At 46.0% G+C, this 24882-nt stretch overlaps 1 protein-coding gene across 2 annotated transcripts; it reads left to right on the top strand.

The window, feature by feature from the left end:
• The first annotated feature begins 74 nt into the window (after positions 1-74).
• On the top strand, positions 75-24576 carry LOC132463696 (kinesin-1 heavy chain). 2 transcript variants are annotated; one of them, XM_060060007.1, is made up of 26 exons: positions 75-460; positions 5191-5278; positions 5511-5584; positions 5814-5918; positions 6030-6078; positions 6272-6327; positions 6416-6503; positions 6862-6986; positions 7891-7995; positions 9411-9556; positions 11131-11279; positions 11692-11879; positions 12531-12599; positions 13709-13915; positions 14551-14694; positions 15100-15288; positions 15542-15659; positions 15831-15886; positions 17216-17325; positions 18086-18187; positions 19059-19119; positions 19700-19771; positions 20033-20137; positions 20922-21138; positions 21582-21714; positions 22045-24576. In XM_060060007.1, the coding sequence occupies exons 1-26, from the start codon at positions 332-334 to the stop codon at positions 22046-22048; spliced, it is 2889 nt and encodes a 962-aa protein (XP_059915990.1). In that variant the 5' UTR covers positions 75-331; the 3' UTR covers positions 22049-24576. The 2 variants fall into 2 exon arrangements, with proteins under 2 accessions (XP_059915990.1, XP_059915991.1); XM_060060008.1 differs by having other exon boundaries at positions 87-460; positions 17219-17325.
• Positions 24577-24882: the final 306 nt, after the last annotated feature.

The following is a 24882-nucleotide window of genomic DNA, read 5'->3' as shown; positions in this document are numbered from 1 at the left end:
ACCTTAGTTAGCTAAGCCTAGTTACGGAATAGTTATTGTTTTAAAACGCATTCATTGTCTGTGCCTGTGGAGGTGACGTCATTGTGATCCACATACACAGCAGGAGGGGTGAGGTGGCCAACCCAAGGAGCGATCCACCGGTATCATGGCTTCCTAACAGGAAAGGAAGTGATTTAGTGGGAAAATACTGAGTTTCGTATTGAATATTAGCGCAAATACAACATTTGCGTGACCGTGAGGGTGGGTAAGTGGGGCTTGGCCTCCCATTGCGCCCCTAGATCCAGGATCTAGTTCAATTAATTTGTAAATTTCCATTCCTGCACCGTGGAAGATGGCCGACCCGGCGGAGTGCACCATCAAAGTGATGTGCCGTTTTAGGCCCTTGAACAGCTCAGAGGTAACCCGAGGAGACCGGTATATACCCAAGTTTCCTCAAGGGGATGACACGGTCGTAATCGCGGTAAGTTGTTTGCGTCTTGAACGTAGACCTTGTTTTAGCCAGAAACCTCTGTTGTAGTCGGCGGAATTTAATCTGTCTCGGAGGTAGGGTCGTTAGCATTTTAGCTTCCGTGCTAACGTTAGCCCAGTGCTGACCTGTGCGATCTCTCCTAATTGGCCCTTCGCTGTACCCAAGCGTCTGCCATAACCAGTGTCTATTATAGAATTTAATCGGACATATCCTTGGTATGATGTGTATATATAATCGATTGTCTTTTGGACATCACGGTCACAGAACTAACTAATACCCTGCATGTCCCAAATGTCAAGTTCGCGGTTGTTCTTTCGTGGCTAGCGAGCTGTCATTCAACGATGCAACACACAACGACTGTCCCTGGTCGGTGATACTAAGACGCTGGATGGCTTTACTATCATTCGATGTCACTGCTACTATAAACATAGGGCGTCGATACAAAGTCATACTGGTAACCACGCAGAAACAATAACGTTACACTGACAATGGCTGATGTGAAGTGCTAGCTAGGCCAGCTGGTGGCTTGACAGATAAGCTGGCCCTGGCTTGCTAGTCAGCTAGTTCCACACAGCTCACTTGTTAACCATGTTAGCGATATGGAAACCACTGAGTGCCTGCGTATTGTGCATCCTACATCTAGCGGTGGCATCGATGAGATGTGGCCAGGTTTGATTAATCGCTTGCTGTCACATATTCCCATTGCCTTGAGGAACGAGTTTTGAAAGCAAGGCGGTGGTCTAGTAATGCATTCCATTGAAGTTACATTTGTGTTCACTTTACTTTACTAATCCCACTACCCTTGTGACACAGACCTCTAAAAGCGTGATTAATGAAACGTGACACTGCTTCATTGAGTCAACGACGAAGACATGCTAATTACTGTTGATGGTGGCTTGTTATTTCACAGAAGCCTTTCAGCGCCGTTGATATTGACAAGGGTGTGGGCTGGATAGTCTTTTAAATACGAAACAAGGGCCTTAAATTAACCTTAAATTACAATTTCCACGTAACCTATGTGGCTGTGTTACAAAGAAAATGAGAAAGTTAACAAGTTCGGTTCACACATTCTTGAGTGTCATAACTGAGTAGTAACAATCTAGCCTCTTAAATATGGTTACACATTATGTGTCATGGCAGAAACCCGCCCTGTTTTGCATGGACTTTGGTGTCGGACAAAGGGATTACACCTCAGGAAAAGTAACAGATGAAGCACTTGGAGCCCCTTACAAGATATAAATATATGTCTTTTATCATGCAGTGACATCCATGGAGTAAACCTATCATCGAATTTAGCTGATAGCGCTTGGCCACAGTGGACCCATTCATTCAACATTTTGCAAACAAAACAGCCTGTGCGGATATCATTTAACAAAGAGTCTTCAATAGTTCTGAGTGACAAAACGCCCAAGCTACTGCTAGCAATCCCAGCATTTTGACCGGGCCACGCATACCATTGCAAAACCCAAGTCAGTACGCCTTTTAGATATTCCCTTAATCCCTGTGCACATTGTCAAAGACACAAGTGTTGGTGGCAAGGGGCCCTGCTAGTATCTGCTAGCTCAGCTGTTGGAAGAAGTGGCGCACTCACTGTACGCATACATGGCAGTGGCACAGGCCTTCTGGGTAATCCCCTGTGTTCTATCGCCTGGTAACCAGCTGTTCCTCCAATCAGGGCAGTGCTGGGCACTGGTAGATTTCGCTGGGTGGGGTGGTGTGATTTTGTTTTGTTGATGTATGTTGTTTTGCACTATTATTCACCATGACTGACTTGTTTTGATCCCGGCTTTATGCACCCTGTGTTAGGCCTGATGCCCACACTGCCTAATTTCTCTTCCCTAGCCTGTAGAAACATTTACAAAGCCACCTTTGCCTGAATTATAGTGAACAGAATCATCATTTGTGTCCTTGTTCCTTTTGTCTGTACTTTCTTGACTGTTTCCTGAAGAATTGGGGACATCAGAAAAAAAATTATATAGAGCTATGACCAAATCTACGTTTAGTTTCTCTTTTTACTAACGAGTCCGACTATATAATAATTGTGACTTCCCACTGGACCCATCTGCATGTGTAATCCCTGGGCAGGAAAAGCAACTTGTTTAATCAGAGAACACGCCCATCAGCACAGTAGAGTGACTCCTTCCATATTTAAACTCATTGAGAAAGAAACGGTACGGCTCAGCTCCTTTCATACCTGATACGACGATGAAACCAGTTGAAAGGAGATTTCAATTGTCTATTTGCAATCTTTGCTATGAAGATGACACCTAATCTGGCATTAGAATATCGATAAATATAGCCCAGCTTTGCTGCCATGATTCATAGTCTCCCTTCCACTCGCAAATATTTCCATGTGGTGCTCTGTTGCCTGGACATAGATGGAACTCGTCACTATAGGAAGGGTGGGCCGCATGTTGCCCATGGGTCAATTATTCATGCACCCATTACTGTTCCCCCTGGGCCCGCAGACAAAGGATGATGTCGTTGACCATGGAGTTCACACACTGCTGTGTCCTCCGTGAGATGATGGTAGATGGAGATAACCAGAGAGGATATGGCTATTGGCTAGGTCTAGTCGGTGAAGTGAGAGGAGGGCGCCTTCTACTTAACTAGTTACTGAATGTTTGTTGAAGCATGGATTGTAAAAAAATGATATGGTAATATTTATAACTTAGTACTATTATCTAAGGACAGGCCTGCTTTGTCTGCCAACAATAAAACAGTTGGCATCATGTTTGATTATATTTTTCTCTAACCTTGGAGTTTCCTTAACCAGGCAATTAAGCAATCTTCTGTTAACCGGAAATGACAATGATGTTTGAGGGACGGCATTGAACCAGATATCCACTAGAACTGCACGCTGTGAGTTGAGATGTTTCAAGATCACAGTTGGATCCTCAAGTGGCCATGTCCTCCATATCATAAGCAATTCATCTCAACCAACTCTTGCCATAAAGTAAAAGCGTCCCCAGACATGAGCTAATGAATAGAGGGACTAGACAGCTCTTGGCTTCCTCTGCTCGGCCATCCTGAACGCAATGTGCTATTATACACGGCACGCATACTGCATTTGATGCAAATGTGTGTATATATAGCCCAGAGAAAAAGTAAAAGTCTGCCTCTGCAATTTCAACAATGCGCTATTGTCCACAATTAGCTAAAATAGTTTGACCGCTCGGCTATCCGTGCCTTGGCTAATGGTGCATCTGCATCGCTGCAGGTTGGGTAGATCAGACAGTAGCTCAGCTGCTTTTTAAAAACTGAGCAGGTCTGGCCAGCTAGGGTGTGTACTGCTGTCGCCAGTGTTGGCTATGACTGGTCTAATGACGTATCTATGGAGGAATACATTTTGAAAGGGGCAACGGCCAGAGCTTTGTGTTGGCAGTAGAGCGTCGGTGCCTGCTGGCCACTGTGGACAGAGTTTCTTTGTCCTTCTCATGTACAAATGACAGTCAAAGACACGGTGGATCTTTTCCAGGGCGTTGCACTTCCGTATCCGTGCATGTACCTCAGGCAGAGGATGATATGGGGGATTACACTCGGAAAATGAATTCATCCTCTCGCTATCGGTCACACAGTCAGAGCGGTTCAAATAGTTTGCTCAGTATTTATAGTCCCTCCGCTGGTGACATTGAATCTAATGTTCAGAACGTGTTTACTAGAGGGACGGGGACGGGGGGGAAGAGAGACAGGGCCCCTCTGCAGTGAAATGCAGGAGGGGACGTTTGTCTGTGTTCCAGTTCCCCCCAGGGTGGGGCCTGGGTTAATTTATACAGGTGGTGGTGTGGTCATCTCGTGACGGTTTGCTGGGTGCCAGGGTGTTCATGTCTCTGAAAACCAGGGTGTGTGTGTGTGTGTGTGTGTGTGTGTGTGTGTGTGTGTGTGTGTGTGTGTGTGTGTGTGTGTGTGTGTGTGTGTGTGTGTGTGTGTGTGTGTGTGTGTGTGTGTGTGTGTGTGTGTGTGTGTGTGTGTGTGTGTGTGTGTGTGGCGGGCCGTACATTGTTGGCCCCATTACTTCCGAGCAGGCTAGTGTGATAGGGGTGAGGCAGGTGATTTTTCAAAGCGACCCAGCGGTCTGTCTCCTTCAAAACCCATGGAAAAACTTGATGCATCAGTTTTTGTACTCTGCCGTCAGCCTTCTGTAAACCCATCGATTCAAATCTCCCTTGATTCAAGTGCAAAGACACTCCCTGAAGAGCTTGTTTCTTTTTGTTGAATTGGGCAATGGCTAACATATCATTATTGTGATTATAGCCCCAAGACTAGTCTTCAAAGACTAATCCTAATTGTAGTGATAGTTTTGATTACAGCCATGTCCTTATCCAATGTCAGTATTCTATAGAATACTCTAGGAAAAATGTTGGTTCTCACTTCTGAGGCTATCAATAACAATTTTATTTTTAATTGTATCTATTTTTTGTCAGATGAAACGATGAATCATTAGTTTCATGGTGAAAATGAATGTTTTGGTAACCAACATTGGCTGGTTACCAAAACCAACCAAACCAACTTGCAATAGTTAAAATAGTCTGCAATAGTTATAAGACTCAGAAATATAAAATATTGGATAGTTGTAGTATGAGGGTTTTTAGTTATCATTATTTAATGATCATTATTTAATGATTTAATGATGGTCTGCAGTACCATGAAGAGAAGTGCCAAAAGTTAAAAAAAAACTTTTGAAACAATGATCTCATACTATCTCCCTGTCTCTCTTCCAGAGTAAGCCCTATGCTTTTGACCGGGTCTTTGCGTCAAACACCTCCCAGGAACAGGTGTACAACGCCTGTGCCCAGAGGATCGTTAAAGGTGAGCTTTCTCCTCCCCTTTCTCTTCCGCTTTTCATACTTATCTTGTCCATGGTGTTCCAAGATTATATGATTTATATTGGCCTGATGAAGATCCTTGGAGATCGAAACGTGGCCTGTTAATTAATCCACTTCTGGAGCATTTAAACAGTGTGCAGACCCTCCCTTTTCTCTTAAGATTATATGAAGACATGAGTTATTCTTCACTCAATGTATGTTTGATGTACTTTAAGATGTTCTGGAGGGATACAACGGGACGATTTTTGCCTACGGGCAGACGTCCTCTGGAAAAACTCACACCATGGAGGTATGACATCTTCCTACTCTCAGCAGTGAACCATTGTTGCTGTATGCAGTAGTGTTAAATCTCCCAAATGATTTGTAATACTTCAGACGTTACCGTAGACCTTACTGTAGACGCATTCCCCAACTATAAAATATAGATTCAGACAATTCTAATTTGAACCCCAGTAGATGGTTCGGTCATTCCGGGCAGTCGTACCGTGTACCATGGTATTTCTTCCCCTCGTTTCCAGGGCCTGCTGCACGACACAGACAACATGGGCATCATCCCAAGGATCGTGCAGGACATCTTCAACTACATCTACTCCATGGACGAGAACCTGGAGTTCCACATCAAGGTCCAAAGAACGAGAGAATCCCGCACTTTACAAAGAAACGCGTTTGACTCTGAGCTCCGAGGCGTTTGGTTTGGTTCATCTGTTAATCGTTTTGTTATTTTTCTGTCGCAGGTGTCGTATTTTGAAATCTACCTGGACAAGATTCGGGACCTGTTGGATGGTAAGTAGCAAGGATGTGAGGGGGGGGGGCGTACTTGTGCAATGTCAACACGTTTGATGTCGGTACAATACACAACCTCATTCATTGCATTGCTTGCTCCATGTGACTTTACTTTTTTCCAGTGTGTTTCAACCAGAAAGAGACGGTTTTGTTTCGTATATCTTGACGCGTACGTTTTCCTCCCTTCTTCCAGTATCCAAGACCAACCTGTCGGTGCACGAGGACAAAAACAGAGTCCCCTACGTCAAGGTAACAGGCTCCGCCTCCCGTGACCCCGTTTTCCCTCCCCCGACTCCCCGTACATGTCCCTGACGTCACGGTGTCTTTGGTTTCCCAGGGATGCACTGAGAGGTTTGTCTGCAGCCCAGAGGAGGTTATGGACACCATCGACGAGGGCAAATCTAACAGACACGTAGCGGTCACAAGTAAGACACGCACACACACACACCGGGCTCTCTCCTCTCTCGCTCTGCAGCTGCATCCCGTCCCCCGGTTGTAGTTATGCATTTCGTTTGTATTGTGTCATTTTCGCTCGTCATCCATCGGTTGACAGATTATCGGAAAATCCTTTCGAAGTGCACCGTTCCCCATTTTGTCGGGTACATTATAAAGTATGTATTTCCGAAACGCACACCATTGTTTGATCAGCCATTCTGCTCAAGCAGTCGCGCCTTCATCACGGCCGGATGCGTGATGAAATATGAACCATTGTTTTGATATTCTAAAGCCGTGCTCTCTCGTGGCCGGCTCCCCTCTCAAGCCTGGGTGTGATGTGTTTCCCAGACATGAACGAGCACAGCTCCAGGAGCCACAGCATCTTCCTCATCAACGTGAAGCAGGAGAACACGCAGACGGAGCAGAAGCTTAGCGGGAAGCTCTACCTGGTGGATCTGGCTGGCAGTGAGAAGGTACGCAGTCGCTCCACGAGGCCGGAGCTTAGGCCCGCTTGATTATGGAAAATAACCTAATCGCGATTATTTTGGTCGATATTGAAATCAAGATTATTCAAACGATTGTTTCCGTGTTCGAAAATATGATGTATTTATTCAGCATGTCTCTCCCAAAAAGAACGTTGTAACTGAGATCTTTGAAATTTCGCCTTAAAAAAATACACAATGTTCAGATAAAAAAGAATGCACATATATGTATCCAGCTGTTCTCGGAAATTCGATTTATATTACTTTTGTGATCGTTTGACGCTAAAATCGAAATCAAAATTCAATTAATCGCCCAGCCCTAGTGGAGCTGGTTGCTAGCCACTCCGCGTTAGCGGCTCTTTGCAAGTTGGAGGTCACACACATTCCGAGCCACCATCTTGGGGCTGTTTCACGATTACAATCAGGGAGTTGTAGCAGCTAGGTGATTGTCTTTTGTTTTTTTATGAAACTTTTGAGTCACATGATTGAAACACTCCTATATTTAATGTGGGGGACAATATAATGGACCTTTGCCCCTCATCTCTTGTCTATGATTTACCCAGCCATCTGCTGACCAACTAGCTTGACCCTCTCCCCCACCATGGACACTACTCATTTTCTATATTCTAATGATTAACAAATAAACAAATGTATTAACGTACATATAGTGAAAGGCCAATGACTTGGGACAGGTATAAGAAACAGTATCTAGAGACAAAATAAATAGAACTAAAGATGTCTCCATCTCCATGGAGCCAGGTGTGAATTTCCTGTCGATTGGAGCCGGTGCTCCCTACAGAGGGGGAGTACTCCCAGTGTTGATCCCCAGAGGGTGGGTAGCCCTCTTGGGACCCCTGTTGTTCCCATCCAGCCATCCTCCTGTTCTTATTCACAGGTCAGTAAAACGGGAGCCGAAGGGGCCGTCCTGGATGAAGCCAAAAACATCAACAAGTCTCTGTCATCCCTGGGCAACGTCATCTCTGCTCTAGCTGAGGGAACGGTAAGTTAGTGTGTGTGTGTACGTGTGTGTGTGTGTTTGTATACATGCATGCATGCATCGTTTACGTTACGTGATGATGCAGACCAGCACACTTGACGAAGTCACGTTACATGGATACAACGTACAACAAATGATAGTGCTATTTACTGATTCCCGTATGAAAGACTTCAAAATGCTGATCTTAACCGTTCCATTAAAGTCCCACGTGAGGCACCTTTCCTGGGATTAAAGTCGTTTCAGGATTATACAAATGACGACTAAAACGAATCGGGTGGACCACCGAAAAGCAGGAAGTGATGTCAGAAACTAGAGGAAAGTGGAACAGCGCAGCACACAGTGCTGTCGGTGTGTCAAAGTGCTGGCGTGTTTTGTAACCGCACACATGAGCCAGCCACGCGTGGAGTAAAAACAAACATTGGCTGTGGGTGTTTATCGGGGTAAAGTCATATTTTATCCTCTGTAGCAGCCCAGACAACTACAGGCTTTTTATTCAGATGCTTTTGCCTCCGAGCTGTTGATCCAACGGTGTCGGCGGGCTTCCGTTTGAGTCAATGTTTAGTCTGTCGTGCGCCATCTCTTTATTCGGGGCGCCTTCCCCCTGGCGCTTTCCTGCAGATTTATCAGCAGCTTTGGTTAAACAAGTGTTGTATTGTGCACTCGCTCTCTCCGTCGTAACTGGAAAAGGGCACTTTCAAGGAGAGTTATTGGCTCGTTGTCGGTGTTCGGGCTGATAATGGACGACTCTTCTCTTCAGCGCGGTCGTGTAATGTTAGGGAACGTTAACAGTCGGCCCACGTGATGCGCCTCTCCTTTTAACGGTGGCGAGGAGTGACTGAAACCACAGTGTGGACATGCTAAGCTCTGGCCGGGACCTCGGGTTTCACAGAGAGGGAGGCATGTCACCGAACCTGTTTGTATTCCGACCGCACGGTCCCCATGCCCCAGAGACGTTTCACACGGATCATACCCCCATTACCTCAGCGCTTTGACCGCGGGTTAATGAGAGCAAGTATGCTGCGGGTTGTATCCCAATTCAGAGTCATTTCTCATTGAGTTTGGCTCATTTAACAGCAAATAGGGTAGTGATGGAGATGCTCTCTGTTATAATGAAGGGCAACTAGTGAATAAGGGTGCATCCTTTGTGTGGCTTATCACGGAGGCTTCCTTTGCCCACTGGGTTTATGGAGCTTTTCCCTTTAAAGGATACTGTCGCCTATCGTTAGCTTGGGTCCCTGAGGAGCCCCTTCAGTCTAAAATTGTAATAAAGTGTGCATAATAGACTTGGAGCACCATTACTACTCTAGATGTGTACAGTAGCTGTGGCACACGGTTTTTACATTATCCTCAATCGTCCTCTAAAGTGTGTGTGTGTGTGTGTGTGTGTGTGTGTGTGTGTGTGTGTGTGTGTGTTCTAGGCATACATCCCGTACAGAGACAGCAAGATGACTCGTATCCTGCAAGACTCCCTGGGTGGGAACTGTCGGACGACCATCATCATCTGCGCCTCGCCTTCCTCCTACAACGAGTCGGAGACCAAGTCCACGCTCATGTTCGGACAGAGGTGGGTTGCTAACGGCGAACCTCATGGCCATATTTCTGGGCACCAATATTTCCTATTTAAGCCTAAAATGTTGCTCCTGATTTCGACCCAAAAATAAGCTAGGGTTGTTGCCAGCCTTGTGAAAGGGGTTTGGTACGTTTTCCAATCAGGTCGTTGTTGATTTGGAAAAAGGGTGGTTTTCCATCTAGTATAAATGGTTACCGTATTTTCCGCACTATAAGGCGCACTTAAAAGCCTTTTTAATTTTCTCAAAAAACGACAGTGCGCCTTTATAATCCGGAGCGCCTTATCTGACGAACACTTACGACGAACACACGTTCACCAAGTCGGGGAGACGGCGCCGGGCGACTTACGCCACTATCTGCCAATGGATCGTGGATGCCTGGGCTGATTGTGAATGCACTACGTATAAAATGTAGTTTTATACGTAAGTTGAACAATTTTCGAGAGTTACTATATTGTGAATGCACTAACGTTTGATTTAGTGGTATCAGACTGTTTCTTTTACTACGTGTCTACTGAATCAGGGAAAAGTTCCCCTCCACGTTTGGGAGAAGAGTGAACAAGGCTGGGAGATATTGTTAAGATGCACATTAACGTTTGAACATCGTTACCATGGGAGTGAACAGAGTTGTCAGAAAGCTTAATAAAGTTTGACTTTATGTTGACATTCCCTTTAGCACAGCTCGGTCTAGTGGATGCATAACGCAAGCCCTGTCAAACGTTTGACTGCAGTATCTTCTATTCTATGCGTCTTATAATCCGGTGCGCCCTATATATGAAAACAGTTCTAAAATAGGCCATTCATTAAAGGTGCGCTTTATAATCCGCTGCGCCTTATAGTGCGGAAAATACGGTATTTCGTCCCTGACCGAAAGAAGGAAAACCTAATTTATGCGGTTTGTCCCCCAGGCTTCTGATGCAACAGTTTGGTTTGAAATGTAAATTCCAACTCCAAACTTTTTACATATAAAGATGGATGGATAGATATAAATAATACTATTTAAAACCACACCTCCTGACCTGAAAACAGTTTTATGAGTTCAACTCGAATTCTCGCCGTTCACACTGGATGACAATGCTTGTCATTGCATTTTTTTTATTGATTTCTACAGCTAAAGTTTGAGAGCTGGTAACTAGGCCCGCTCGATTATGGGAAAAAATCATAATCACCATTATTTTGTTCCATTTTTAAATCACGCTTATTCAAACGATTATTTTTGAGTTTGAAAACATGTATTCATTCAGCACGTCTCTCCCAAAAAACACTTTGTAACTGAGATCTTAGAAATTTCGCCTTCAAAAATACGCAAAATGGTCAAATCGATTTTTTTCAAATCTTAATTAATGTAAAGATATGTTTCCAGCTTTTCTGCTCTCTATAAAACATTTAATGAAGATTTTTTTTTCTTTTTGAAAAAATCGATTATATTAGTTTTGTCATCGCTAAAAATGAATTGCCCAGCCCTACTGGTAACATTGAGTCCCAAACAACATAACGTCCGTTTGGAAAAACCCAAAGCCTGCCGGCTCCTAACAGCAGTTCCTGGTGTCCTTTGCGCTTGTGCGTGCAGAGCGAAGACCATCAAGAACACGGTGTGTGTGAACGTGGAGCTGACCGCGGAGCAGTGGAAGAAGAAGTATGAAAGAGAGAAGGAGAAGAACAAGACCCTGAGGAACACCGTCACCTGGCTGGAGAACGAGCTCAACCGCTGGAGGAACGGTGAGAGGGATTCACTCGCTCACTCACTCACTCACTCACTTGTTCGTTCTTTCGGGCCTGAAATTTCAGGACCACAGAGGTAAGGCAAAGTAGACTATAATGATTTGGGTGAACTATAAAACGCGACACTATAAGATGGAGAGCACACCTATAACAACACATCTACATAGCAGAACAAAACATTCGGGATATACCCCAAACACCTCCTCCAGATTTGGTCGCTGCCATCTACGGAAGGTACTCGACCCCACGTTGCGAGTTATTAAGCCCTCGTTGTAGGAGAAGCCTGGAGGGGTTTCCGAGTAGCCCGCCGACACAGACCTGCAAATTACACAGACCCCGAGAGGTCCCAACTCAGTCGGGCTGACCCCCCCCCCCCCCCCCCCCCTTCCTGGCTCTGGGTCCCTTTCAGGCGAGAGCGTCCCGGTGGACGAGCAGTTCGACAAGGAGAAGGCCAACGCCGAGGTGCTGGCGCTGGACAACGTGGTCAACGACAAGCCGGCCTCCACGCCCAACTTGCCGGGCGTCCGCCTCACCGACGTGGAGAAGGACAAGTGCGAGGCGGAGCTGGCCAAGCTCTACAAGCAGATGGACGATAAGGTGAGGGGGGGGGGGGGGAGGCAAATAAGAGTGTTTGTTCGGTTGGTAGAATATGCTTCTGCTCGCTGCACTGCCGTGCGGCGTTTCAAGGTGGTTATATTTAGGTGATGCAGTCATTTTTGGCGCAGCGCTGACGGGAGTTGCTGAAGCGTGCTCTGTTAATCATGCATGGGTAGTATCGCTTCCCCGGTGCCCTCCCTTTTTGTCTTGCTTTAGTTCACACAAACGCGTATGTGCACACACGCAAGTACGATTGGTTGTTGTGAGTGGCCTGGAGTTCCAAGTACAAATCAAGGCAATTAACAAACGGGGTGACCACACTTCATCGTGTTGGTCACTTACACTGGGGGGGGGGGGGCACAATAAACAACCAAACAAGCACTATTAAAAACGTCAACTTCCCAATTACATGAAGTACATAAACGGCAAACTTGTGTACTTCAAACTTGTGTACTTCAAGCACCTGGAATATTGAACAGCATCCCAAAAACAGAAGTAGTAATGTGTAGTAGTAACAGTCAACTTTGCCTGACCAGTGCCCATATCCATGCCCAGATCCCACAGTGACGCATCGCCATCTGTGGTGCGCCATCTGGGTGACAGTGGCTCCAGTGTGTTCTTGCTAATACCAGATGTTCTCCATGTGTCCAGGACGATGAGATCAACCAACAGAGCCAGCTGGCTGAGAAGCTCAAGCAGCAGATGTTGGACCAGGAGGAGGTGAGCGATATGTACTGTAACTCGGCCTATACAATTAGCATGATGCTGGTACGGTTGGGTGATTTCTTGTTTTGTTACAAATGTTGTGTCCGTGTCAATAGTTTCTTAAAATATTGTTGCATAGTCATTACAACCGTTTTTTTTTATTTAGTTTTCACATTTATTCAAATGTACAACTGCAACTGTTCTGGAGTCGTGCTTGCTGTAGGCAGCTGTCATTTGAGGCTAGAGAATTGGGTCTGACATCAGTGGGATGTGCTTCAGCACGTGCTTACGATTTGTGAAGGCACTAAAATGGTAACAAGCGCCATAGTTTAAAAATAAATTGCATCTTTGTGTTGCAACGACCGGAATCCGATTGCAGACATTTAGATTAGAATAAGATTAAGGTCGGGGGTAAATGCCTTTATTCTCAGACGCAAAAACATGAAACACGATCCTCCTCGTTTGAGGCAACGGATAGCCAGATAAACTGCTGATTTTATTCTGTTCAGCTCGTATGCCTAGCCTAGCCCACAAACAAAGAGTTATGAAAAGCAAGCTTGTGAAGGTCATAATTCATTGCCCGTCCACTTGTCAAACAAGACTAAGTAGGCTTGAACAGGATTTATTAATGGACTTAATATGTTCAAATCAAGAATGAGGGGGGGGGTTGCAAGCGATTTCTTCCCCTCTGTGACAGAAGAGAGCTTAGCAGCTCATAATAATATAAGATGCATTTTTGCTTAAATATACAAGTTCCTTTTTTTTTTATAGGATGGTTGAAGCATAAACCTCAACCGCTATGCGTAGAGGTTTAGTTTTTCCCCAAATAGATTCTAACCCTTATTGTAAGCTTATGTGTTTTTGCACCGGTAGTTTTAAGAAATGACGTGACATTTAGTTGAAATGAATCTGCTTGATCGTTTCAGTCGGTCTTTCATTTTAAAGTGTGATCATAACTAACTCTATCCCGATTGTAAGAGGTGCCCTGAGAGCAGGTTTAGCAGGTATGGTGGGACGCACTATCTCAGATATTCTCCTTTCAGTGCACCCGTTGGACCTAGTCTTGCTTTTAACTTTTACTTCAACTTAACTTTTACCCCCCCCCCCCCCCCCCCGCCTGCTAGCTCCTGGTGTCTTCCCGCCGTGACCATGAGAACATGCAGGCCGAGCTGAACCGCCTGCAGGCGGAGAACGAGGCCTCCAAGGAGGAGGTGAAGGAGGTGTTGCAGGCGCTGGAGGAGCTGGCCGTCAACTACGACCAGAAGAGCCAGGAGGTGGAGGACAAGACCAAGGAGTTCGAGGCCATCAGCGAGGAGCTCAGCCAGAAATCGGTGCGTGGGGGGGGAGGGAGATGGCTGCGATATCATATGTATGGTGGTGCCCCTTCTTGCCTTCATGTCAGTGTTGGTTGAGGCTAACAGTGTACACGGTTAGTAAATCATAACCGTTTAGGAAAAATAAGTAAACGATCACTGCGCTATTTTTTCAATGGGGAATCTCGACGGTCCATACTTTCAACATAAAGTTTACATATTTATAATTCGAAATTCGTCCCAGCCCTTATACCACAGATACTGTACGGTCTATAGCATATCACCGCGTTTTCTGATTACAGTTTAATGTAACAGTAAGCTGACAACATCCTAATTAACACCGCAACAGAAAATTAACCACACGGAGATAACCATGGCAACCGGTCAAACGAATCTTCTTTTTGCGATCATTCTGATCGCGCATCCGCCGTGTTGATAAACAAATAATCCCCCTATAAGCGCGACTGCGGTCCCCTTAAAAAAACGGTTTACGAACGGTTAACCGTGTACACGAAAAAAAAAAGGGGTCGTGTAACCGTTTACAATTTTTTTGTAACTGTTCACACCCCTCGTTGAGGCAGATCTTCTTTTTTTTAAAGCCATTCTGTGAATAGCCAATGTTTGATCAAACGCTCTTCCCCTTCCCCGTCCAGACCCTCCTCACATCGCTGGACTCTGAGCTCCAGAAGCTGAAGGAGATGTCCAACCACCAGAAGAAGAGGGTGACGGAGATGATGTCGTCGCTGCTCAAAGACCTGGCCGAGATTGGCATCGCCGTGGGCAGCAATGACGTCAAGGTACTTAAAGTCGCAGTGTTGTCGCGTCAAAACATAATGTATTTATTCAGCATGTCTCTCCCAAAAAACATTTGCTAACGGAGATCTTTGAAATTGCGCCTTAAAAAAATAGACAAAACGGTCAAAAAGAAAATGTTCAAATCTAAAATAATCTACAGATATGTATCCAGCTCTTCTGCACTTTCTATAAAACGGTTAATAAAAAAGAAAAGAAAAAGAAAATTCGATCAAATTAGTTTTGTGATCGTTTGACGCTGAAATCGAAATCGAGATTTTCGATTTCAGCGTCAAAAAACTGACCTGTGAAAATTTCGAAAGAATGACAAACAACGGCGGACCTTCGGTAGAAAGGGGCCGTATCGAAAGGTGCCACCGAACCCCCAATGACACCGTCTCTCCCTCCAGCAACACGAGGGCAGCGGCGTGATCGACGAGGAGTTCACGGTGGCGCGCCTCTACATCAGCAAGATGAAGTCGGAGGTGAAGACCATGGTGAAGCGCTGCAAGCAGCTGGAGGGCACCCAGTCCGAGAGCAACAAGAAGATGGACGAGAACGAGCTGGAGCTGGCCGCGTGCCAGCTGCGCATCCAACAGGTAAACACCCCGACGCCGTACCTTAGCCGTTACCGCTAATAGTGATGGTAGAGCAGTAGGAGGCTAGTTGTTGTTGTTGGAACCTTACCCGCATTCAAAGCTGGAGATCTTGAGAGGGTTAAAACTATGTGTAGGGAAGCGGAAACGCAACCATATAAGAAGTCAGGGCTGGACACGTGGCCTCACCTTTGCTGACCCGTGACAATATTGTTGGTGAGCCGCTGACGTGAACGTCTGTGTGTTTGTCGCCCAGCACGAGGCCAAGATCAAGTCCCTGACGGAGTACCTGCAGAACGTGGAGCAGAAGAAGAGGCAGCTGGAGGAGAACGTGGACTCCCTCAACGAGGAGCTGGTCAAGATCAGTGCCCAAGGTAGGGCCTGGTTACAGGGGAAAATACTTTGTTTTGTTCGGTTTGATTATGATGAGCCGCAAATACATGCCTGTGTGTGTTCCGTTGGATTCACTGCAGTCCCACTGGTATTGATTTGCGCTCCTTGTCTGTCATTGCTATATGCTGATGGGGTCTGTTGTCCTTCTGCAGAGAAAGTTCATGCCATGGAGAAGGACAATGAGATACAGTCTGCAAATGAAGTCAAGGTAAATGAGATCCCCTGAAGCATTCGGTCGCCCTAAGAGATGGGTGTTGTTCTTTGAATTAAATTGTGGAAAGGCGTCAGAAGATTGTTCTGAATAGAACTGGCATTGCTTGGAATGTTTAATAGTCTGGATGGAGTGGAAGTCTATTTTGGACGAGAGTTAATAACAAGACTTAAAAAAAAAAAAAAAAAAAAAGAGTATGATTAAAAAGTTTGCGTATGTCCTGAGAAGTCTGTGGCCCAAGTCTCATCCTCTTCTGGTCCGCCTGCCTGAGAACAGGGTTGGGGCTAGGGAGATGAGACGCAAGGAGAGGGAGAGGTGCAGAGAACTTGAGGAAAGGCGCCCTTCATAACTCCATAAAAAGTTTAACAGAAAACAAGACTATGCTGTTCCAATCACACAGCTCTTATTTGAGAGAGAGAGTGAAAATGAGTAATCATCAGGAGTGCAGTCTTTTCTTTAAAGGGGACTTATTATACTACCAGGTGTGAGTGTGATTAGCCATTACAAGCCGCTTTGAAAATGTGCAGCTTCTGACATCACAGGTGGGTGTGTCCACCTAGATGTATGACGGTTAGATGAGCAACGTTTGCTACAGTCCACCGGGTAGGCTGGTAGACTGATCTATCCAGCACACATCTAGGTGGACACGCCCACCTGTGATGTCAGAAGCTGCACATTTTCCAAACGGCTTGTAACGGCTAATCACACTCACACCTGGTGGTATGATATGTCCCCTTTAAGACGTCACCTCGGACAGGATAGCGGTATCGATCCGCTTACCGAGACCCAGTTGTATTTCGACACCCCTGGTATCTGTGTTGTGGGTGCGTGTGGGTGCATGTGGGTGCATGTGGGTGCATGTGGGTGCATGTGGGTGCGTGTGGGTGCATGTGGGTGCGTGTGGGTGCATGTGGGTGCATGTGGGTGCATGTGGGTGCATGTGGGTGCGTGTGGGTGCATGTGGGTGCGTGTGGGTGCATGTGGGCGCATGTGGGTGCATGTGGGTGCATGTGGGTGCGTGTGGGTGCGTGTGGGTGCATGTGGGTGCGTGTGGGTGCGTGTGGGTGCATGTGGGTGCGTGTGGGTGCATGTGGGTGCATGTGGGTGCATGTGGGTGCGTGTGGGTGCGTGTGGGTGCGTGTGGGTGCGTGTGGGTGCGTGTGGGTGCATGTGGGTGCGTGTGGGTGCATGTGGGTGCATGTGGGTGCATGTGGGCGCGTGTGGGTGCATGTGGGCGCGTGTGGGCGCATGTGGGTGCGTGTGGGCGCATGTGGGTGCATGTGGGTGTGGTATTGGGGTGCTGAAGCGCTGCCGTGTTCTGCCCAGGAGGCCGTGGAGCAGCAGATCCACTCCCACCGCGACGCCCACCAGAAGCAGATCAGCAGCCTCCGGGACGAGCTGGACAACAAGGAGAAGCTGATCACCGAGCTCCAAGAGTAAGGGCGCCATGACGCCAAAGGGACCATTGTCTTCTTCTGTTTTATGTCGTCCGTTTTTCTTAATGTATATTTTATATGGAACTTTATGCTACAGTCTTGGCCAGGACTCCCTCGTAAAATAAATTCTGAATCTCAATGGGATTATTCCTGGTTGAAAAAAATAAATATAGAGGCTTTACTGTCACTAAAGGACAAGCAGGCCTTCCCAATACCAGCCCCCCCCATCTCTCTGCACTAATACCATTACCGGCGTCCAGACGTACTGTAGGATGTCCCAATGGAACGATGGGTTCAGTGGTACTACTGCTGTTTGAATAGTAGGGATAGAAGAAGTATCCCAGAATGCATTTAGATTTTCATTTGAAGTACAGCGAACGAGAGGAAATCAAATGTATGCTCTATTACCTTTAAGGGACACTTCGTCCATTTGCATTAAGCTTTGCATCGTTAGAAACCCAGTCATATTTGTAATGGTCTTGCATCATTCCATCATTTTCCCCTGAGACGGGAGAGATCCGTGTCTACCTCTAACACTTGCTGCTTTAAATGACGTAAAATGATTTTTTTTGTGTAATTACGATCAAGGCCCCATTTACGGTGTGCGTGTGTGTGAGTCGCATTAAAAGGCCAAGTGAGCCCCGTTTGGTGTGGTTCCTTTGACCCCCCCTGGAGAACGGCTGCTAGGCCATGGTGGGGGGGCTCATGAGGATCAGCCTAGTGGATCCGTGTTGTTGACGGCCTCTCTGCCCTCTCCCAGCCTCAACCAGAAGATCATGCTGGAGCAGGAACGTCTCCGGGTGGAGCACGAGAAACTCAAGTCCACCGACCAGGAGAAGAGCCGTAAGCTGCACGAGCTCACGTAAGATACACTCACGCTCAGCCTCAGACGAGCATGCACGCGTGAGCACATGCACGCACATACTCATTCTTTCTCTCACACATGCATGCAATCATTCTGTCTTGCATGTGCACTAGGGCTTTGACTTTTGCCCAAAAATCATATTCGAAGTTAGTTTTTTTATTAATATTTGAATATATTCAAATATTTATTAATGATATTTTGACCATTAAATGCCTTCAGTAAGACCTGCATTTGGCTTTGCGAGGTTTGTTTACAGGCGTTGCTATGGTTGCGTGTTCCGACGGTTTATTAGGTTTCTAATAAATCGCTGTCTAATCAATCACTGCCTCTTCCGTGGTCACTACAATATTATGAATAGACTGCGTCGGGTTCTCCGACGTCTCTCCCTCTTGGCCTGCCCATAACGGGTTCCAATATTAAGGGCTGCCTAATATTTGTTCGAATTTTGATTTATCTTTTGATAGTCGAATAACGAAGTTCGGAGTCAAAGCCCTGTGCACACACAAACTCATTCAGCCTCTCGCACACAAACATGCACACATGAGCACATACACACTTAAGCAAATATAATAGAATATAATTATCTTTATTGCATACGCTCGCTCGTTTTCTCTCTCATTTGCACACTCGCGCTGATTTTTGTCCCTCACACTCACAAACTCATTCAGGCTCTCGCACACAAACGCACACGCACAAACTTTCTTATTCATTCCCATCGGAGTGAGGAGCACAACTATGCAGTCGCTGCGAAAACTATTAGCCAGAGGTTGTGTCCATAAAAATGTAATGATTGCGTTTGGTTTTGTAATGGCCCACGGAACAATGTCCTGTTGCTAAGCCGCGGCTGTTGTTGTTGTTGGTTGTCCAGGGTGATGCAGGACCGCAGGGAGCAGGCTAGACAGGACCTGAAGGGACTGGAGGAGACGGTGGTGAGTCACACACACACACACACACACACACACACACACACACACACACACACACACACACACACACACACACACACACACACACACACACACACACACACACACACACACACACACACACACACACACACACACACACACACACACACACAGAGGGTGTGCGTGTCCCACGGCAATGTTCTCTATACACTTTGGAGCATTTAAATGAGCCATTATATACACATCCTAAAGCACTGTACCAACACTGTTGAAAAGGAGGAGCAGAATGGAGTTCGTGCTGCGCCTCTTTGCGGGAGTGAACTCAATGAAATGGTTTCCTATTCCTACTAAAGGAGTGCAGCTTTGCACGTTTAAAGTTTAATTCACCGACCCAGGCTAATAACTCTGCGCAGATCTGCTGTTGTACTGTAATTGGAAAAAAAGGAACTTCAAACCATATTTGAAGTTTGTGATTTATTTGAACGGCCAACCCCAGTGCTGAAATGGGCTGCAGTGTGGTATAAAGGCCAGCACGGCTGATAAACCCGAAGCATGAATGAAGACTCCCAAGCTCGGGTCTGAAGTTGTTTTGTTCCCGCAGGCCAAGGAGCTGCAGACTCTGCACAACCTGAGGAAGCTCTTTGTCCAGGACCTGGCTACCAGGGTGAAGAAGGTAAAGCACATCATCCACAACCATTCATCTCCCTTTGACCGTGTACTAGACAACAGGCTTGGGAATATCTTCAGAACTGGCCCAGTAGGAGCTGAATGAAACTGTCAATAGACTCTCCATTAGTCATACAGACAAACAGAAAATGAATCGAGATACATCAAGAGGGTTAGGCTTGGTCCTTACTCCAGGGTGTGTCTGGTCTTGTACCGGGTGAATAGATGAGTTCTCTTGACTGTGAGCGTGTTGCGTGTGTCTCCGCAGAGCGCTGAGATGGACTCGGACGACACCGGCGGCAGCGCGGCCCAGAAGCAGAAGATCTCCTTCCTTGAGAACAACCTGGAGCAGCTCACCAAGGTTCACAAACAGGTAGGAGCCGACGAGGTGGTCCGTGCACTGAGAACAGACGCCGACGGTGTCGGTTCTCCACTCGCCACCCATCTCATCCGATCCGTCTCTCCGTTTTTGAACCACAATCTTTTTTTTTTTTCTACGATTTTTTTTTTTGAAGGTATTATCCTATCGTGAGTAAGACAGGATTTAGGGCGGGGCGATATGGACCATAAGTTGTATCATTATATCTTCAAGCAGAATGTCGATATATTTCTATATTTGTTGACGCAATCTGTGCTGTACTTTCAGCGCAAATTAAACGCAAATTAAATTATATAGATGATGACGATAGTGTCTCGTTCCATATCTCGCTGGAAAAAATATCGATATATTTCAAATATCGATATATCGCCCAGCCCTACCAGGAATGTATGGTACAGAGGGGGGGGGGGGGTTAGAAATCTAACCCCGGTGGATGTGGTAAGGAATGGGCCTTAATTGTACGTGCTCTACCCGGTGAACCACAGGGGGCGCCCCTGAACCTCAAGCTCATCGTTGCTCTCACGGCTACTCAAACGAACAATGCATAAATGCCTACAAGCTGGATCCGTATCATTATTACTTATCTTGCGAGCCGGAGGAATCGGTTGCATTACAGCAATGGTTTAATCATTTTTGACACAAACATGATTTTGAGACAACGGAAGATACTGGGAGGGAATCATGAAAGCGTAGCCATCCCGGTGTGGAGCCTGTGTCTTCGCCCCCGCATAGCTCTCAAACGTGTGTGTGTGTGTGTGTCTCTGTCTCTGTCCCGTAGCTGGTGCGTGATAATGCGGACCTGCGCTGTGAGCTTCCTAAACTGGAAAAGCGTCTCCGCGCCACGGCCGAGCGGGTCAAGGCCCTGGAGTCGGCGCTGAAGGAGGCCAAGGAGAACGCCGCGCGCGACCGCAAGCGCTACCAGCAGGAGGTGGACCGCATCAAGGAGGCGGTGCGCGCGAAGAACATGGCCAGGAGGGGGCACTCCGCCCAGATCGGTAAGCGACCTCGCGGTGGCCACGGCGGCACCAGGCTGCCGCTGGCTGTCTGTGGGACTACCCCGTGTACTAGATCCCCTGCGTGAGATAAGATGGTGCTCGATGGTAATAAATGAGTTCCATTGATTAAGGAAAGCCCGTTACAGCAGCAGAAGGTACAGCACAGTAAGGCCGTTTAAGTACCGAAAACACATCATCAACATAACAGAAGTCCTCCAAACTTTTTTGTGTCGATGATGCGTTTTCTTTTCCTAATTTGTATCCGGCCACAAACAACACCGTTCATTTTCTAGGCATTTTAAAAGTGATTATGCAGAGTGAAAATTGTGTCCATTTCTGCGGGAGGCGATGACCTAAGCTTTTATGTGTATTTATTTGTGCCCCGCCCCGCTTGAACCCGCAGAGCGTCCACATTGATCTGCGTCTCTTCTCCTCTCCCTCAGCCAAGCCCATCAGGCCCGGCCAGCAGCCCGTGGCCTCCCCCACCCACCCCAACATCCACCGCGCTGGGGGGAGCTTCTACCAGAACAGCCAGACGGTTTCCATCAGGGGCGGCGCCCCCAAGCCGGAGAAGAAGTGAGTGGAGGGAGAGCGCTCGTCCACTCCCCGTCAACCTACTCTCGCCTCTGTTAAAATAGCGCCTCCGTTAAAAGTCGATTTTTTGGCTGTCATTGCAATGGGACAAGTGTTTTGTTTGCACTGAACATTTGAATGCCGTTTTACTTTGATTCGTAAGGCTAGATAAACAGACCTACTGATGCCGTTGCAGCGCTCTCGTGCCGGCCTATTTTCATGTTGTCACAAAATACAAAAATAAGGAAAAAATGTAATTGATCCTTGACGTCAGTCTCCTCCTTCTTTTCTCACGTTTACCATCCTGGTCTCTCCCTCTCTCTCTGCCTCTAGCTGAAGAGCAGCGTAACAGAAGCCAGCGTCGACCTCCACCACCACCTTCACCACAGCCTGTCGCGTCAATACAGCAGCGTTGGAGTCCTGCAATATAAATATATATATATATATAAACACCCCTGGCCTGTACAGCTTCACCATCCCCCCCCACTCCACACTTCTCTCATCCCCTTCTGTCTCCCGACGATGTAATCATCAAGAAAATAACATAACAAAATAAAATTCACCAAAACGTCACCTACCACACTCATCGGCCAGAAAATACAAACCAAACGCAGTCTTTGTTCACGCAGACCCTGATCTGACCGTGTAGCTTCCTGGGTTGTTTTTTCTTTCTTCTCTTCATTCATTCATTCATTCATTCATTCATGCATCCATTGCACTGGTATGTTGTCATCTGTCGTTCGTTCATCTGCACTGTGCCAAGGTGAATGTAACGGTAGCGGGGTTGGTGTGCAAAACACAAGCGTCTATATTATCTATATTACCCGTGCCGCTGCGAGTATAGCTTGAGTTTGGCTAACCTCTGTACATTTCACGAAGGTTGTTAACCCACGCTACCCCCCTCCCCCCGGATAGATTTTACATGCTTCTTTAAAGGAAAAAAACAAAACAAAGCAACTGTTTTACAAAAAAAAAAAAACTAGATTGAACACTGAGCATTATGTTTTTGTTGGGTCTTGTACAGATGTCACTTTGGCCGTACTGCTCATTCTTCCTGAATGTCAATGGGAGGAGGGGGAACGAAGAACAAAAAGACGCCAAGACTTGCAACAGAGTAGATGTATTTAACTAAATACCTGTGGAGGCCAATTGTTTTTATCATTAAGTTAAAATATATATACTCGTTATTGGTGACTTCACAAGAAGGATGTAAAAAAAAAAAAAAAATTGAAAGATGAAAACGTCGGAAAGAAGGAAAGAATGATCCAGTTAAGCAGAGAGAGAGAGAAAGGACATTACCTTTTTAGCACAGCCTTTCCTAGTAGCTGAATGTACCCAACCGTACTTCTCCGTGAGGTTTACTATGCCATTTTACTGGACACTATTTATATCGGTCACACATCGGAGCACATAGAGCACAGTCATACTGACTGAGATGACACAAACACCCACACACGTATGTTTGTTGTCCTGTCCTAGCTAGTAAGGTGTGTCCAACATACCCCCCCCCCCGCGCGCGCGCTCTCTCGGCTTGGATGTGTAGTGGAGGGCTTCTGTCTGTTGCAGTCTCTACTGTTTTTATAAGTGTTTCTTTTTGCTGCAGCATACACGTGCTGCAGGGAAGGCTGTTCCTGCCATGTCATGTTGATATGAAAGTCATATCAAGGGTGCCTCGCGTTGGAAGAATCATTTGACCCAAAACTGCCCCTGCTTTTTTCTGTTTTGTTTTCTGAACGTTTTTTTTTTTTTTTGGATTGTGTGCCCCTTTTGTTGTATATTGCAGACTTGTTTTTGCTGGAGTTATGTACTGTATGTGTTGTGTTTTTTTTTTTTTTTTCGGTTTTGTCGTCTTTAGGTTGATGTGGAATTGGGATTAATATGTCATTGGGCAGGCTGCCCTTGATTGACAACACTTTTGCTACTGATCAGCCAATCAGATACGCAGGGTCTCAGTCAAGGCAGGGGTTAATGTTAAATATCTTGTATCGTCTTCAGGAAGGTTTATTTAACTAAAAAGCTAGTCAGGGGTGTAGGATTCTGTTTTCTGATTGTCTTTATTGCATTGTTTTTAAAATATTGTTTCCCCTCTCTGCTTTTAAATATTATTTTCACCACTTTTTTTTTTTATGCTATGGATCCCATAAGTATTTGCAAAAACAAACATCTCTTGCAAGCGCAAAGTAAAATCCCAGTTTATCCGTTAAGGGAGACGTGTGTTTTAGTCGCTAGTGCAACAAGCTCTTCGTGAAGTAGGCCCATATAGTACTTGAGGACAGCTGATCCCAGAACGACACTCCATATGTGGCTACTTTTTAAGAGCGATGAGGAAAAAGCTGCTTCCAAAGCCCGGGCAAGGAAAAATGATTTGTAACCGATCTTCCTTCTGGGGTTGTCTTTTAAATGTGTGCATCGGGTTTGTCTCCGTGGTAACTACGACAAGAAGAAACCGGGTGTCCTGTCGCGGCTGCTTCTTCATCCATGTGTCCTAATGGAGAATGCTTATCTTTATCTTAAACTCCTACAAATACTGGATATGAAATTTGGAAAAGCATTGTAAAAAAAGAAATACGACAAACATTGTTCAATGGTGTTCACCAAAATTTAAATCGTTTGCGTTAATTCTAAAAAACAAAAATGTGTAGCCACCTTTTATTACTGTGTAATAGTTGCTCAATTTGTAAGACAGTTGTGAGGATTCCGTCAGTGGACAAAGGTACTGGATCATTCCGAGAGAGCTGGGGCACAAATAGCAGGGCTCAGACTTTGAGGGGGAAATGGGGAAACGTTTAATGAGATCACCGTTTTGGATTGACTGCATGATGTAAATGTATGTGTGATTAAATAATTATGAGAAAACCCTTTCAATGGTCTACGGGTTTTTGTTTGTTTGTCTGAGTGTTGAAGAATTTTGAGGTTTTATTTAAGACCACTGGTTAATTCGTTGGATTGTGTTAGTTGTGGTCATTATTGGAGTAGCCTAATTAGCTATAGCCCGGGCAAGCGCCGGTGCCTCACCGAATTCTGCGACCCAACGAAAATGTTTTCTGCAACCTCCACGCAGCACGAGCTTGAAGTAGACCGAAAAAACGGTGTGCATTATAGTAAAAACATGAATAAAACAGATCTCCCCCCACCTCCTTAACTTGTTATAAAATGTGATTTGATTTGATT

Source organism: Gadus macrocephalus, chromosome 8 (genome assembly GCF_031168955.1).
Source record: "Gadus macrocephalus chromosome 8, ASM3116895v1".
Taxonomy (NCBI): Eukaryota; Metazoa; Chordata; class Actinopteri; order Gadiformes; family Gadidae; genus Gadus; species Gadus macrocephalus.
The sequence above is the reverse complement of the archived record's forward strand: the minus strand, read 5'-3'. Positions and strand labels throughout refer to the sequence as shown.